This window comes from Atheta coriaria, unplaced genomic scaffold (genome assembly GCF_025399875.1).
Source record: "Atheta coriaria isolate IRGN ID8LTWV9N9 unplaced genomic scaffold, Caltech_Dcor_3.1 hic_scaffold_9_pilon, whole genome shotgun sequence".
Taxonomy (NCBI): Eukaryota; Metazoa; Arthropoda; class Insecta; order Coleoptera; family Staphylinidae; genus Dalotia; species Dalotia coriaria.
The window spans coordinates 6,029,258-6,046,624 of record NW_027045451.1 but is presented as its reverse complement, the minus strand read 5'-3'; the positions used below and the strand labels follow the sequence as shown (position 1 = coordinate 6,046,624).

Genomic DNA, 17,367 nt, shown 5'->3' with positions numbered 1-17,367 from the left:
AAAATGTCACAATTTTCATGAATTATTGAAACACGCGGTGGAAAGTTGCCTGTATCTCGGGAATCTTTCGTGCGATTTTAATTATTCTTTCAAATTTGCATAGCGCGAGAGGCATTTTAATCCTTACGGCCTTACCGCCCTTCAAAATCACGCTGTAAGTGCCTTAAAATCGCTCTGAAACTTTCACCATTTTCATGAATTTTCGAAACACGAGGTGGAAATTTGGCTGTATCTCGGGAAACGTTCGTGCGATTTTAATGATTCTTTCAAATTTGCATAACACGAGATGCATTTTATACGATACGATGATTTTCTCTCTGCTACCCGCCAAAATCTTGCAAGAAGTACCTTAAAATCGCTCGGATATTTTTACTTTTTTTCTTGAATTTTTGAAACACGCGGTGGAAATTGGGCTGTATCTCGGGAACCGTTCGTGCGATTTAATTATTCTTTCAAATTCGCATAGCACGAGAAGCATTTTATACCATTCGGCCTTCCCGCCCCCAAAATCTCGCTCGAAGTGCCTTAAAATTGCTCTGAAACTTTCACGATTTTCATGAATTTTCGAAACACGCAGTGGAAATTTGCCTGTATCTCGGTAACCGTTTGTGCGATTTTAATTATTCTTTCAAATTTGCATAGCGTGAGAGGCATTTTATATGATACATTCCTGCTGCCTCCCAAAATCTCGCTAGAAGTGCCTTAAAATCGCTCTCAAACTTCCACGATTCTCATGAATTTTTGAAACACGCAGTGGAAATTTGGCTGTATCTCGCGAATTTAGATAGTTAGAGTCATTTTCTTAGATGCGACCTTGCAGTCCGCCAAAATCCCGCTAGAAGTGCTCTAAAATCATTATTCAGGTGCCCTGAATAAAGTCACTTCTACCGCTACTCTCGTACGGCGCCCTGTAAAAAGTCATTTTTACCGGTACCCTCGTACGGTGCCCTGAATAAAGTCAGTTTTACCGCTACTCTCGTACGGTGCCCTGAATGGGAGTCACTTCTACCGCTACTCACGTACGGGGCCCCGAATGGGAGTCACTTCTACCGCTACCCTCGTACGGTACCCAGAATCAAAATCACTTCTACCGCTACCCTCGTACGGTGCCCTAAATGGGTGTCCCTTCTATCGCTATCTTCGTATGTTGTTTATACGAATAAGAGACTCCACAATATAAAATCATTTCATTACATTGGACTGCATCCAGAACATGAATTGTCCATAGTCCTCACTCTTGACTTTTATCGATGTTTGTGTACAAACAACTTGATGTTTTATTGTGTTGCTGCTCGTCCGGCGCGCTCAGCAGTTTTTCCTTCTATTTCTTACTGTAGATCGTGTGCTGCGGCCTGGTGTGCACGCATCTATTTGCGCGGCGATTTTCGTAATGACTTATCGCATTTCTTGTGATTTTAAATCGGTTGTTGAATTAGAATCGGTCAGCAAAGATATGATTTAGAATTACCAGGCAAATGCGGCGTATAGTTATTGAGATATCGCGCGTAGAACTCGGAATTGAAAATTACGCAGGTATTTCCCGTCAGCCGGCGGATATCTTCCGTCGGCTAATAATCCCTAATGGTTTTGTTTTATGTATTCATTATTATTCATTAATTATTAATTTGATTACGATTTCTGAACCTTTTCACCCTGAATTTTAATTATTTTCTTGTTTTATCTTATAAAGAATTTTCCAAATTTTCATAATGTTTAATCCTATGGCCGCTTTTAGTTTCGCTGATATTCGTTACTGAAATTACTCAAAGAGATGCAAGATGCAGAAAAGATGCAGCAATATTTTTTGTTATTAATTATTTTCTTTCTTATTTTCCAAATTTTATTATCTTATCTTATAAATTATTTTTTTAGGTTTAACGTTTTAACGAGACCTTACGGATATCTTGGACCAGCTGTGAACTGCATGCTTCTTCCAGAAGGATTCGATAGAAAATGGTAATATCCGGTAAAGCAAGAAACATCTTCAACGATTTCAATGATTCTATTAAATTTTGACCGGCCAAGAGGTATTTATTTATTTTAATTTTGCAAGGTTTAGTGTTACACTTATGACACTGTAACACTGAAATGAAAATTAGTATAAGTATACTGGCATATTAACGTGTTTTGTAAAGTATAAAGTATGCTTTTCAAACAACATGTGTGTTAACTAAGCCTCGGTAGGTTGACGCAATCGACACAATTATACATAAAATATAATACATAAAACATAAATATATAAAGTTTTACATTTGTTTTTATTAAATTAATGGTATAACTTAAATAATTATTTATTTCAATTTTCGATGAGTAGTGTTATAAATGTATCACTGTAGTACTGAAATGGAAATAAGTATAAGTTTACTTACATATTAACGTGTTTTATTAAGTGTAAAGTACGCTTTATAAACAACATGTGAGTTAACTAAGCTTCGGGAGGGTGACCCAATCGACACAATTATACACAAAATATACCTAATACATAAACCATAAATATGTAAAGTTTCACATTTGTTTTTATTAAATTATTGTAATAACTTATATAATCATTTATTTCAATTTTACGATGTGTAGTGTTATAAATGTATCACTGTTGCACTGAAATGGAAATAAGTGGTATTTTACTGTCCTACATACATATAAAGTATGAGTAACCTTTACAAAAACACCAATTATTTAATTAACTAAGGTATACAGTAAACTTTTACGAAGACTCAATCTTATTACATCCCAAAGCCAATAAATTCTTTTCGTATGCCGAGAAATATTGAAAGTAACAGTAAATTTCGTGTATGTGTATTTCAACATTGTGAATTTTTAGTTTCGTCTTCTCAACTACATGTTTATCAGTACGATTGTGTATAAACAACTTTTTTTTGTTCGACGGACTCGTGATATCGCTGCATACCTGCCTTGTACCCGGCTGCGCGCAGCGCACACGGCAGTTGTTTCACCGCGTGGTCCGCGAGCGTGTCTCTCTAATCGTCACGCGTTTTGAGGTTTTAATTGTATTAATCGTCGTGTATTCTTTCGGCCATCGGCAATATATTCGCAATGGGCATGTGTGCCTGTTTCGTTTAATGATTTATGGCGGTTAGATTCTTCTTTTGTTAGAAATAAGTGTCCGTTAATCCCCGCGCGAGTTTTCAGTTGATAGAATATATTACAGGATAAAAAATCTCCTCATCAATGCACAGGTGTGGGGGATAATTAAAATTTTTTGCGGAAAGTTAAGGCGGTTTAACTTATAGTGGCATGCTTGATTTAATTATTACAAGCACGGTTTTTACAATTCATGTGGTCGATCACGCTTACTTTGCCGTCGGCCGTCGGTTCGGTCATGCTTTCGATGATCACGTAAACATTTTTAATCGAATTGCATCATTAAATTAATAATTTCTTGGTGAAATAAAATCTTGAACGGTGAATAGTTCTTCGTGTTCACAGTCTCAGTATATCTTAATATTTATAAAGAAATAGTTATTTTTATCGTCTTTAACCACTGTGTTGCTACGCGCCGTCGCTTGCCGTCTGTTGATTTAGGTATTTTCCGCCGGATATTCTATCAATTTGTAATGATGCTTCGCCCGTCGGCTACTTTATACAGTTGATGCTACCGTCAATTAATAAATATACATTTAGAATATATTAAAATGTAAGTGTTTTATTTTTGTAGCACCTTCAATTTTTCGATGTTTTTCGGGTAAAATCTCTGATTTTATATTAATATATTGTTGTTAATTGGTAAATTTCCCTCTTCATATTGTGAATATTGACTCCTTTTGTAGTTTCTAAAATTTTCTTTTCGTAACACCCTGTATATTAGCTTTCTTTGTGTTCGTGAAAATTTTGCTGTCGTTTTTAGTATTTTCCCGTTTGCACTTTGAATTTTCTTTCTGGAACACCCTATATATTAGTTTCCCTGATCGTCGAGTGAAAACGAGCGGCGTTTGTAGTGTTGAGAGTTTTTTGTTTGCACTTTAAATTTACCTTTTGTAACACCCTGTATATTTGTTTCCATTTTCAATCACCTAGAGAATTGGCTATTTACTAATTTCATTATTCAGGTCATAAGTCCTGTTTCAATATGGCGGTATTTTGTTGACTTGTAAAATATAAACTTGTATTCTATTGTTAATAAAGAAATAGTAAAATATATTGACTTTTTTGATTTGTGTACCCCTTCTATCATTTCAGGAACAGGTCTCTAAGAGAGTTCCCTCTCTCAGGGGATGATCCCCACTATAAAAATTGTTTAGGTAACCTGTATGATTCGTGTACTCCTTCTTTCATTTCAGCAACATGTCAGAACTTGTAGGAATATTTTTAAGTATCACCTCTCCTGAGGCGACTTAAAACTTAGAAATATTTAAACAAGACCTCATAAGGATTGTCCTTATAAGGAGTTCCCTCTCCCTGGGGGTGATCCCCCACCATAAAAATTGTTGATATGCCTGATAATTTCGGGGATGAAGCGCAGAGACATCGTAGCTGTAGGATGGGCCGGGAGCAATGGACGCATCGAAGAGGTCGAATAGACTGTCTTATAACGACACGTGCCAAAAAATTTAAAAATCTGATCCTCCCCTGTTCTCTTTCTTCCATCTCCTCCTCTTCTCTTCTCTACTCTCTGTTCTCTTCCTTCTATCGTCTCTTATTCTTTACTACTCCTTCTTCTATTTCTCTGTTCTCGTTTCTCCACTTACTTTCTTACTTCTCTTATTGCCTTCACTTGTATTTCAATCTCTCTTATATTTCGTTGCAATTCATATATGCAACCCAAATTACACCTGATATTTTTATATTTGAGAAAAATGCCTTCTACACCTGAGATTCGATCCGTGTCTGCTAGCATGCCATCAGGTGCACGTCTCCGCTCGGCCACCGAGTGTTTTTATCATCAATATTTGATTCTTCTATTTATGTTTCTGCTTTATTCAACTTTTTAAAAACGACAACTCATGCTTTAGTTATGTTGCACTCACATAAGCTTCATATGAAATATGATTTAAGACGCATATCCTGAAAACGAGAAAGAGGATATTACAAAGAAGTAGGAATAAGATTTTAATTTTAAATTGAGTTTCATTAATTACATTTAACAATACTTTCTTCTTTCTCTTTTAATAAAACGAACATACGTACGATCCAAGGCATATCCTACGTACCATCGAGTCACAACGCTCTCTTATCAAACGTTACACACAAAGTAGAATTATTAGTAGAATGGATATTACTACTCACTGTATTACTAACAACTATGCCACCCGGAGAAATCGTGTGATTTATCCCCTCGAATTAACAATACCATTTTGGCCTATAAATCCAATTAGAATCCGTAGCCCAACGTAAGAGATCCGACGGCCGGCGGCTGATGGCTTACACACGCGCACGTGGTGTCTTAAGCCTCGAGTCGATTCGAGATAAATCACTTGTTCAGTTGTTAATAGCAATCGATGACTAAACGATTCTAAGGCTCGCACCGTATTAAAGTCTCCCGAAATGTTAACAGTCGCGATGAAGACCGGCGGTGAAACAGAACACGCCACACAATTGCGTACCTCTGACTGACTAAACAGGATAAACGACAGCGCAAGATGTGCTGAGCAGTATAGAGAATTGTCACTTGAAGCCGACGACATACGGCGACCGGTGCGGTACTGTTCAAATTTCAAATGTCAGCGCACAGCGTGCTGTGCAAGCCAAGGTCGAACTGAGAGCATAAACAAGGTGCAGAAAATTCTGCAGATCATATAGAGTACATAGATTAAACATAACACTTCATCCTGATATTTCTATTTCACTCACTTGAACGAAAATTAATAAAACACAATCCATGTTATGTATAATCCAAAAACTATTCAGAATGACTAAATCTAAACAAACAGTTTCAGTAACCAGCAAAAATCAGTGCTTGGAAATACAAAAAGTAAATTTTTCTCGTTAATTCAAAAGTTTTTCCATAAAAGTGCGGGTGCAGAACACCTAAAACAAGCGAAATGTAGACCTTTGCAACACACAAATGTAATTATCATCATCATGTGCTAATCACAAAAATTAGTTATGAAAACGATAAAGAAATTAAATACTTACAATCTCATGCAAGAATGGTCATTCTACGATGTCAGACTCAGGTGCAATATCCCTAAAACGAGCAAAAATTAGCCGTTCAAATATAAAAATGCAATTTTGGGGGTCAACTTGTGAGATAATCACAAAAGTTATTTAGGAAAATAATAAAGAAATGAAATACTTACAATCTGATGCAAGAATGGTCACTCTAAGATGTCAGACTCAGGTGCAATATTCCTAAAACCAGCAAAAATTAGTCCTTCGAACATAAAAATGCAATTTTGGGGGTCAATTTGTGAGATAATCACAAAAGTTATTTAGGAAAATGATAAAGAAATTAAATACTTACAATCTGATGCAAGAATGGTCACTCTAAGATGTCAGACTCAGGTGCAATATCCCTAAAACCAACAAAAATTAGTCCTTCGAACATAAAAATGCATTTTTGGGAGCCAATTAGTGAGATAATCACAAAAATTAATTAGGAAAATGATAACAAAATTAAATACTTACAATCTGATGCAAAAATGGTCATTCTACGATGTCAGACTCAGCTGCAATATCCCTAAATCAAGCAAAAATTAATCCTTCGAACATAAAAATGCAATTTTGGTGGTCAATTTGTGTGATAATCACAAAAGTTATTTCGGAAAATGATAACGAAATTAAATACTTACAATCTGATGCAAGAATGGTTACTCTACGATGTGAGACTCAGGTGCAATATCCCTGAAACAAGCAAAAATTAGTCCTTCGAACATAAAAATGCTTAAAAATACTTAAAAAACACTTAAATTACATGTCGGACGCTTCTTTCCCAATGCAATTCAAGTTTTAACCAAAATTCGCGCAGGTATTAAACACAACAAAATTTAAAGCTATGGGTTACTTTTCGGAGTAAAGTGTTTGAAATGATTGAAGTGCACAAACAAGAATTCAGCTCAATATTACCCTATTTAAATTGGAATCATATATCTTATTAGTTTTAAATTTTAAATTCAAGATTTGCGCTAAATTTTAACTCAATTAAACATGTTGGCATTTTTTTCACAGTAATACACTCGAAATATAAGATTTGTAATAAATTTAACGCCAATTAAATTGGAAGCAAATAAATTGCCAAGTAATTGGCATTAATGTACTATAAATTCAAAATTTACACTGAATTTTACAACCACAAAATTGAAATAAAACATCTTACAATGTGTTTCATATGAATACACTTTAAATACAAGATTTATACAAAACTTTACCCCTATAAAATTATAAGCAAACATCTTCTCAGCTATTTAACGCCAACATCTTGTCACGTGTTTGACATTTTTTTTAAATTTTGCTCAATTTTACCCCAATTAAATTGAAAGAAACCCCCTTGTCAAGTGTTTGTCACGAATAAGATGAAAATGAAAGACTTATGCATACCTTTCAATCTAATTAAATAATTTCAAGCCATAATTTGGGTCAATCGATTGGCGGAATTAAATTTAAAATTTAAATGTGACGCGGTTCTTCTGTTGAATTACATTTTTAACACTTGAATTACTCTTCAATCTTCCAGATGCTGGTTCCAATGCAATTATTGATTTTGAATCCATAATCTCTGGATGAAAAAACAATGTTTAATGTAATTGGGCAGATATAAAAAATTATGTAAGCAATTATTTATAATTTTTGTTAAATAACTGTATATTTAAGAAAAAAAAACAACAATCCGCATTGTCGAACAAATGTACCATGTGCTTTATAGTAGCCACTTTCCGAGACGTAGATAAGCGAGGATGTAAATAAACTCGGGTAGTTAAATTTTCTTCGCGAATACGAAAAAGAAGCAATTAAAACAATAGCACATCGCCACGTGGGTTCAAAGTAACTTACTAGGTATGACGATCGATGTTGAACTTTAACTTAAAGCAAGTGGAGTTTGCAGTGATTAAACAAAGGTAAACTCATAAGATGTATGGCGGTGGATCGCGAGAAACGTATGCACTCGACGCACTCAACTCAAATGAATACGCCCCGAATGTGCTTGCGGTGTACGTAGTGTGCGCAATGACCGCACGAGGCATACCTGCAGATAAGATACACATGTAGTCAGAATGAGTAGAATGGGGGTACTGCAGTAGATCTGCAACATAGTGGAGAAACTTAAATTGCCCATGTATCGAATTTCTCTTTCGAAATTAACGAACTAATAACTGTAATACTAATGTATATAATTTGAATATCTATGCCGTAGTGTTCGCTTGTTGTCGTCTTAAAATGTAGGTTTAATCAAGTTGTTCAAATTTGCCGTTATTGACGCTTTGTCGAAATATCCAGTCACGTTATAAAAACGCTACACTGTATATACATACATAGTAGATTGAGAGAAATATAATTTTACTCACATTGCATCGATGAGTAACATATTAGCCCAAAAATTTATTAGTAACAATAACTTGTAATCACAGATTCAACAAAGACTATTAATTTTCATTATTTTCGTTACCATACACAGTGAAGTATTTGAATAGTTTAGTTACAATAGCAGAACGATATAATATAGTACAGAATGTTGATTAATTATCGTCCAATAGCGATGGCAATTAAATAATTAAACATTGCTGTAAGAGATTCAATGCAGATGCTCGCAATCGTGAAAATAAAATTTTACTGCATCAAAGATTCATGAGTAACACTCACCGCATGTGAACGGTTTCTCTCATTATTCTGGTTTTAAGATTGTTAAGTTATAAATACGACAGATAGGCGCTGCAGGTAAATAATCATATCAATTAATAGCTTGTTAACAAGGGCGGTTTTTTATGTTTTTATGTTTTGCTTAGTTTCTCACTTACTGATTCAACTAGTCATTAATATATTTTTGTATAATAGTCGGACAAAATACTTCATCTAATATTGACTCCAAAAATTGGTAGTTATTTTTTCGCATAGTACCACTCGGTGTTTGCATTAGTTCGCAATATTTCGCGATAGTTAAGTCCTCAAAATCGTTAATAATTGTTTTTGTTTGAATTTCTCATAGGCCGCTAGATGACAGATAGTAAACTTTGAAATTTAGTCGTGTGTAAACACAAATCACGTTGTAAAGTTGCACAATGTCGCAAACTTTTCAGCGCTTTGTTGCTGTTTGAACGTTGATTATCCGTACAACAGTATGTACTGTTTACATATCGCAAAGAGTGGATTTTGTGTAGATGGTGTGTGTGTGTGTATATTTAATGCTAACGAGAGGCCGCGGTTTGTTTAAAGCAAAATTCGTCCGTTTAAAGCGCTTAATTACATTTCATCATGATGACACACTCGGTTTCCAATGCTCACAACAATATACTGTTCAATCCACAATGTACAAGTCTACACCGTTCCATGTTTCCAAATTTAAGCAAAACCTAACAAATACCTTTTGCTTAAACTTGCAACATTTCATAAATTAAACTCACTATTTCATCTGTTCTATTCTATACAATGTTATATCCGCATTGTAAACACTCCACATGGCGTTTGCGTGCTAAGAACATACCAATATCTTCGGACGCAAAAGCATTCTCGTCGCTCTTCACATTATTTAAATACTATCTAATAATAAATGATCGTAGATAATAATATTCATAATGATTGATTATAATACAAATACAAAATAACTTATTTAGCTTAGCTACCCGTGTTGTTCATATACGTGTTTATATACAAACAAGTGTTATCAGATATCAGATCACCGATTTTTTTTAATAAATACGCACTTTTTGCTTTTATATCTTCAATTTACATTTTTCTACCAGCATTAGTCAACACGTACGCCTTCTGGTTACCACTTCAATATTCCAATATTAGTGTTTTATATTCTTAACATATTTTATAAATTGCATACCGTTCATTTTCATTTGTTCAGTGTGTCATTGCTTAGACCTGACGTGGCTATATACGGATAACGAACTTTTTGTTCCTAGGCGTGTTTTTAGTTGACCTTATGGTGATTGTAAAGTTGCCAATATACCTAAGCATTTAAAATATAAGCATATTCGGTAATCACACCATTGCAATCAAATTTTACCCTCTGGTAAAAGCACCATGCGCTACCATAGCTTAGTGAAACTACAATTCGTGAAGCCGTTGTTCTTTCGTGTCTCCCAATACTTGCCGTTGTACTCCCATACATCTTCTTTATCGTCAACACGATGTGAAAACCACAGAGGGTCATGTCTCGCTTTGCCCTCTTCACGTGCCTTTCGACGATCCCGCTGCAATGACTCTAATTGAAGCTTTACGTTCTCCGCCATTGTTAGGTCGCCAACTTCCAGAGCACGCTGATCTGGTCGCAGACGTGTATCAGTTGGTGGCAGCATGTGCGCATCAGGTCCCAATTCGTTCAGCTCCATGGCAAAACGAGTGAAACCGTAGTACCGCTCATGATTGGGTGGCATTGTACCTGCCCTCCAAATACATCTGGCAGAAGGTGCCACCCCACAGTACAGCGCTTCTGACCACTTTCCAAAGAGATTGTAAACGACTTTTCCAGATTCATCGTAAACAGCACCAACGATCTTAGAAAAAAGAAGAGTTAAATTTACAGAACTATAGAATAATTACAGCTTACCTCATGTTTCTTAGCTGACCAGTAACTTGCTTTAGCAAATGTCAATTTGCAACTAATTCGACCATTCGTAATGTGCAACTCCCCGTACTGATCGACCCACCGTTGACCGCTAAACAAATTATGCACGCAAGTGGTGACCTTGTTCCATGTATACAGGTCACCTGTGCGTGGCAGCAAGCAATGCACGTGTCCCATCGGCTGAAACTCCATGCTCTTGCCCCAGAACTTCGTCTTGATTCTGGCTTCTTGCCAAAATGTAAAATTTCGACTTTCGGCGTGACATGCAGAAATTGGCGGATGGTGCGACACCTGTTCGGCAATAAACTTGAAACCTTTGTCCTCTCTTATACATTCGTAAGTTTCACCGAGCAGAGGATTAAACGGTTTGTTTCCAGCGCGGCTTGTAGAATTCGCGTAGCTACTCACTGCAAACGCTGCTACATGCACCATACGTTCGTACGGATCATCTAACTCTGCTGCTTTATCCAAAAGTTCAGAGTACTCCAACTCCTCGCAAAGACGTTGCAGCATGTTTAAAGGTTCATTGAGCGCAACAGGCATGCTAATTTGCGATAGATCTTTACCGATGTTTTTACATAATAGATTCCACAACGATAATCCTTCCGTATCAGGTCTAGGAGCGGGAAGAGTTGTTCTTCTGCCGGTTAAGCCGCTTCCAGACTCATTGACGACGGAATTATTCGTCTGACTGTAATCCCCGCCTAATTCTGACTCGGAGCTGATGCTACCCTCACCGCTTGAAAGAGACCCCGCCTCCGAACTGCTGTCGCTACCGCGCGTGCGCACTTCGGCTTCAAGGTCTTCATGTGCTTCCGCCTCCGTGGCGGCAGGTTTCTCGTTGCCCAGCTCCTCAGCGTCAAAAAACTCACTGCCGCTGACACAGGAACTGCTGTAACTCAGCGAGTTATGAAAGGGACGATGCTGTAAGCAAAATGAGACAGAAATTATTAGTCGCGAGCTCCACCTAGTGTGGTATTACGTTATTCGATGCAGCGTGAAATGGAAGACATACTGTTTCGGAGATGGGGTCCACCGAAGACAAGTCACAGAGGTCGGCGAGTTCATGCACTTTATTTAAGCGCGATTTGAGCTCGCCGTTTTGTAGCAGCGCTTGATTTAGTGATGCCTTCAGTGAGGAGACGTAATTTCCATTATTAGCAGGTGTGATTGACATAGTTTGAACATTTGCCTCCGCCTCCAGTGCCGCCCGCAGTCGGTCACGTTCGGTGGACATTGTCATGGCAACTGTCTTCAAATTACTTAATACTAAAATAAGATAAAACATCATTAGTCTCAAACCAAACTTGAATAGGCATGAGTAAGTACCATTTTTAGCAAGGAATACAAAATCTTCTCTGGCTTGATTGTCCGGAGCCGAATAGGAATGTCTATCAGAATTATGATCAGCCGGGAGACTCTGCGGTCCAACTGGATATGCGGGTGCTAAAGAAACACCATTTCCAGTAGCGCCCGGTGACACTGAGATTGCTGAGCAATTAGAAAGTGGAGATGTGTTATCAGGATCTAAAATGGCGGCGCGGTTGAAAGTCATTGTCAAATCAACACTTCCACCTTTCGTGGATTTCTTCTTTTTCAGGCCGAATTTCTTGCCTTTTTCACATTCGGTGACAATCCTTCGCCAAGGGACTGTAAAACAAAACCAATAATTAATTATCTGACCTTCATCACGTTTAAATATGATAAAACCTCAGGAAAAAGTGAAGGTTTAGTTCTTGTTGATGTAGTTCTAATGATTTCGAAGGGTTTTTGTGCACTTTTCAACATGACGACGTTAATCAATGAACAAGTAATTTTAGTCAATAAAATCGTTTTAGTACGGTTATTGTTGATGCATTCAGGAGTTTCTGATGAATTCGCACGTCAATTCATATATCCAGAGCATTCACGCCACGTGTACTCACGCGTAGAGAGCAAAACGTCTTCTGACTAGTGCTCCGTGCGAGTCGGAAGCACCACGATCTCGTTCTAGCCAAACGATGGCCCGCCGCGAATGTGCACTAAGATACATAGAGATTATTGCCCAAAACCTTCACATTTGCACCATTTCCAAACTGTCCAAACCTTCTTTTTAATGTTTAAGTTTGAACCAACTTGAGCTTAGTAAATGCATGCGTTTGTACAGAGTGTCCACTTGCATTATTTACAGTTATTTTGTTTGATTATCTGCATATTATTGCGATATTATTGCAGATAAATTGAGTAAATTGAAGAAGAAAGAGTGAAGAGTGGCATAACACAACGCAATAACAATACGAACCTCCGTTTCGCCGTACGCCGAATTCGAGCATCCCTGAGATTCGATGGCGTTCAGCAGGCGCGTCAATTGCGTCAGATTTAACTCAATCAGTGTTGCGTCCTTTTGTACTTGCTCGATATTGGTGGCGGCATCCATCAGCCACGTGGATAGTCGACTACCATTACCCAGCTTCAACCCACGCGTCAAACTTCCATCTCTGCTAACTATTTCTGGAGTTAGGGGTAATTCTAAAATAACAAATTCGATTTAAGTATAGATTAACATTCCGAGCAATATATTCGAGGTAGTGAACTTACTTCTATCTTCACTATTGGTGTTCAAGAGTGTGCCTACTTTTGTACCATAATTCAAAATATGTTGCCTATAGAGGCGATGCACAGTGAGCTGGTGCACCCAATTCTTGAACGCCTCCTCCGTCTTCGCCTTCAAGTGATAAATAAATTCTTCAGCGTCGATATCAATACGTCGACGCGTGGCTTTGCTAGAAATCACTGACAAACCAATGTCAAGCGATCCATGCACTTTCCCCTTGTTGATTTCATTCTGGCCCTTTCCATACACTAATATTCCTTTGTCCAGAATGAAATAACGCTACAAAACACAAACATAATTTTATTGTACGATTATATTTTAAATTTTAAAGCACACCACTCACCTTATGCCAACCCTTCAGCGGCCACTTCCGTTTTTTGTGCAGAAATCCACTGAAAATATTCGGCTTCTTCTCGAATTTCTGCCCGTCCTTGAGGCCTTCCATAATCTCCCAGTCCGAGCCTTTCCTGCGTCCTTTCTTCCGCGCCGGCGGCTTTGGCGGTTGATTCTGATGATCGCCCACACTTTCCGCGCTCAAACTGTTCGTCTCGCCGCTGGCCTCGCTGTCGCTGGTGCCCGTGTGCGTCTGTTTTACCTTGAAGCTCATCTTCGACGGCATCGGACTGCGTTTCTTATCCATTTTAATAGCAAATATTTTAACGACGTTAATTTGTAACCAGTTAAATAATAGTACTAAACTTTTTGTACTCTGTTTTTATACTCCAAGAGATTAACTTTTGCTCTTAACTTATGCAATGATTAAAATTTAAATTTAATGGATGTTGATTTATTGTCATTGTGCTTTGCGCTTTGTTAAAAGCCCATAGGAAACAATCGAAATCTGTAACAAACAAGACAAATATATAGTCATTTGTCAAATAAGAGATCAATTAAGGTTATGATAAAGTGTAACCTCAATATTTTGACAGTTATCATTATTAACAAGTGAGACCAAGTGAAAGAATGAATATAAATGATGCGCAAACTCGCGAGATAGTTTAAATCAATGTTTTATTCAATAATGTCGATTGTCAACGCACCGTAAATGTTCTCTCTAAACACTTTGAAAGCTTTGAAACCGCGTGAGAACCGTCGACATACGAATAATGAACAAGCAGGCTGTGCCAAGCCGCAAGTTAATTATTAAGTTTTAATTCGCTTTCTATTGATTTGTGTTCTTGGCAAGTAGCAACCTTATAGGAACTTTGAGAAAATTGATTTCCGGTCTGTGTGTCGCACGTGTAACATTCGCACAACTCTCAAGTTATGCAGCACATTACAAAGAGTAAACAAAATTTGTTTACAACATACTTTATTGAGTTTATTCAACTTAAAACCCATTGATATTACAAGTTTAAAGTTGGAATCAAACTTTGAGTATAAATAAATATTACAACTTATTTTGTGTATTATCTAAACTATTTGTAATACTGTAATTGCTTATCTTGTGCCGACTATTTACCATGCTTATCACTCTGACTGAAAATAAATATTCTCCTCGTAATAGACAATATTAAAACGCATAGTTTAGTATCGCTAAATGTGTCTGAAATTTGTTATTTTAAATAACTTAGTGCGAATGTCAGACTTTGTGAGTCATGAAAACGATCTGTGCTGTTTCCGGACATAAACAAAATTCTCTGAATAAGTTACAAAAGTGATGTAATACAATAGTCTTTAAAATTGTTTTGGTACGTTCTATATTGTTTTTTTTTTTCATGCACCAGTAGTCTTCGTGCCAAGTAAGAGCAATCCAACTATGTGTATAAATTATTTTATTGATTACTCATTGAAGCTGGTCATGCGATTTGGTTGTTTCTAGATAATTATATGATGCACACATAACGCACTGGGAAAATTATGCATCTCATGAATTTTAACGGTTACTTTTCGAAAAACATGGAAAATTATTTCATCCTTGAGCCCGCAGCATGTGTTAATTCATAATAAATTATTCATGTCATGACATATTGACATCATAAACATACATTACTTCAGATACAAATTAAATTTTAAACATAACCCAGAATCTGGTGAAAAAAATTAATTATATTGATGCTTTGAGGGTGGCTGGAGAGCATTGTAACGACCTAAATTTATGTTAAATTGTTTTGTTGCTACAAAAGTATTTTTTTGTAAAAGTTGTTTGTGAACTGTTGACAGTTTACGTGGGGATAATTATTGTACCCAAAGTTGAAACACAACACATTATTTCGTAGTAAAACATAAAAAGAAACAAATTTCCGGTAATGTATCCAACAAATCAACCATGAACAAACAAACCAACATATATTGAATATTTTACTAGGAATAATTAATTGACGATCATGTTGTTGATGCCCAAAATATGATGTTTTAATTGTTTACGCATATTTTCCTCGAACCGTTTGAATCTACACACTTGAAAACCATAATCATGCGAAAACAAGTGAAACTCTAGATTTTGAGCGTTTGGCACTGTGAACATGAACGCGCACACATTGCCGAATGTCATTACGCTCTATAAATATCCCGGATTTAATGTGTGCTCTTGTACTTTTGCTGGCAAATGTTGTGTACACAACACAAACACAAACGCGCACACAACAAATGTACAAAGCCACCGGCACGATAAATATATTAATTTCATTTTGAAATGTGTGAAACATTCGAAGCTGGCTCATGTCGGATTACACAATTATTTTACTGCAATGCAAACATTGCAACGCACAACCCAAAACACAACAACGCAGTAAACGCTCGCTTTTTATTTCACTAATTTTTTATTACGTTCAACTTGCCGTACACTTTCATTTTCTCATTGTATTTTATTTAAGGTTTTATACATTTATAGCGTTTATCATTTATCGTGTTGCATTTGTTTTTTTATGTTTTTATTTATTGATTGAGGACGTGTGTTGTTTTATTAATGGCGGATGACACCAGTTTTACTAAAAAAAATCAATGCAAACAAATAAATTTTAATGAATTTTAATGCGGAACGGACAGCCTTGAAACTAATTTTAAGATTCGGATTTCTTTCGACCGTCATTTGTATTTTAATTGAACTTGATTCTTGCCGACATATAAGTCTCGGCAGGTCAGCGCGAGTCATCATGCAACATGCATCCTTTTGTGCGTTTGTTAATGTGATTATGAATATTTCATTGATTCGCCACAAAGTCGAGCGTTATCGTTTTGTTCAAACCAAGTCAGAGTTGACTCTCAGCCCCTGCAGGTCCTGCATGGAGAATGAATTGGGTCACACGCACCACGTATCGGCACGCGACAGCGCGGTGCTCAATGAAACGCGTCCGCATTCTGCAGAAAATCCGCTCATTAACGAATTACAACCGAACGAAACGAGTCCAACAAGCGTTTACGGACAGAAACAGTCAAATATACAACTTGTCTGTTTAGTATTTACATTTACGCTTTGTTTCATTATGTTTTTTCCGTTTACTTTCATTTGTTTAGATTGTTTACCTATACAAGCGAGTGTCGTTTGCGCACCAATCACACGCAACAAAACTTACGACATTGTTATTCGCCACCCTTAGCACAAAACAAATGTAAATTTATTACAATGTTATACATTCCTCGCGAATTGGGATAGTTTCACTTTCAATGGTTGTGGCGTCAAAAACATGTCGATGAAGAAGTTGATGGTGTACACTTACGTAATTCTGCGTCTTCTGCAGGGCGGCTGGGCCACTAGTCCGTCTTCCGCACACACACCACGCGAACAACGATATTTGGGAGTCGCGAACGTCGCGCGACGCTCATCACGACACGACACCGCTTGCGCTGCGCCTCGCGTTTTCCTCAGGCGCAGATGCTCGCACAACTGCTGGCTGGTGCGTATAAATACTTCATTGCGTCACTTTCGTTGACATCCCGCGGACTCGCCGCCGTACTTTGTCAAGTACGGCCAGGACGTCAGGTGGCCGAGGCAAACTGGCTGCTGCAGGCTGCTAAATCGCCGAGCCGTGATTCGCCCTCGCGCAACGCTTCAAGGTGAAATTCGACCGAATTTTGTCTTCTAGTGGGAGTCGACCTATGCAACCCAACAAACATAAAAACAAAATATTTAATAACAAAACCAAGAATA

General features: G+C 37.2%; 1 protein-coding gene and 2 long non-coding RNA genes across 3 annotated transcripts in view; 1 reads left to right on the top strand and 2 right to left on the bottom strand.

Annotated features, from left to right (window-relative positions):
• Positions 1-4,158, top strand: part of LOC135798807 (uncharacterized) — a 53,347-nt gene extending 49,189 nt beyond the window's left edge. Inside the window, exon 5 of the long non-coding RNA XR_010549786.1 lies at positions 1,873-4,158. This is a non-coding gene — a long non-coding RNA (uncharacterized lncRNA). The remainder of the gene's footprint in view (positions 1-1,872) is intronic.
• Positions 4,159-4,942: 784 nt separating this feature from the next.
• Positions 4,943-7,933, bottom strand: LOC135798806 (uncharacterized). The gene is made up of 9 exons (XR_010549784.1): positions 7,806-7,933; positions 7,495-7,672; positions 6,750-6,801; positions 6,586-6,637; positions 6,422-6,473; positions 6,258-6,309; positions 6,094-6,145; positions 5,245-5,985; positions 4,943-5,022 (listed from the first exon to the last, which is right to left on the bottom strand). It is a non-coding gene; the product is annotated as an uncharacterized lncRNA (long non-coding RNA).
• A 545-nt stretch (positions 7,934-8,478) lies between these two features.
• On the bottom strand, positions 8,479-17,220 carry LOC135798800 (oxysterol-binding protein-related protein 3-like). Its single transcript, XM_065311766.1, is given in 10 exon segments — positions 8,479-10,613; positions 10,667-11,608; positions 11,700-11,953; positions 12,014-12,298; positions 12,301-12,334; positions 12,610-12,705; positions 12,966-13,192; positions 13,262-13,556; positions 13,621-14,118; positions 16,937-17,220. Coding segments are annotated over 9 exon segments (2,898 nt in total). The 5' UTR covers positions 13,918-14,118; positions 16,937-17,220; the 3' UTR covers positions 8,479-10,145.
• Between the last annotated feature and the right edge of the window lie 147 nt (positions 17,221-17,367).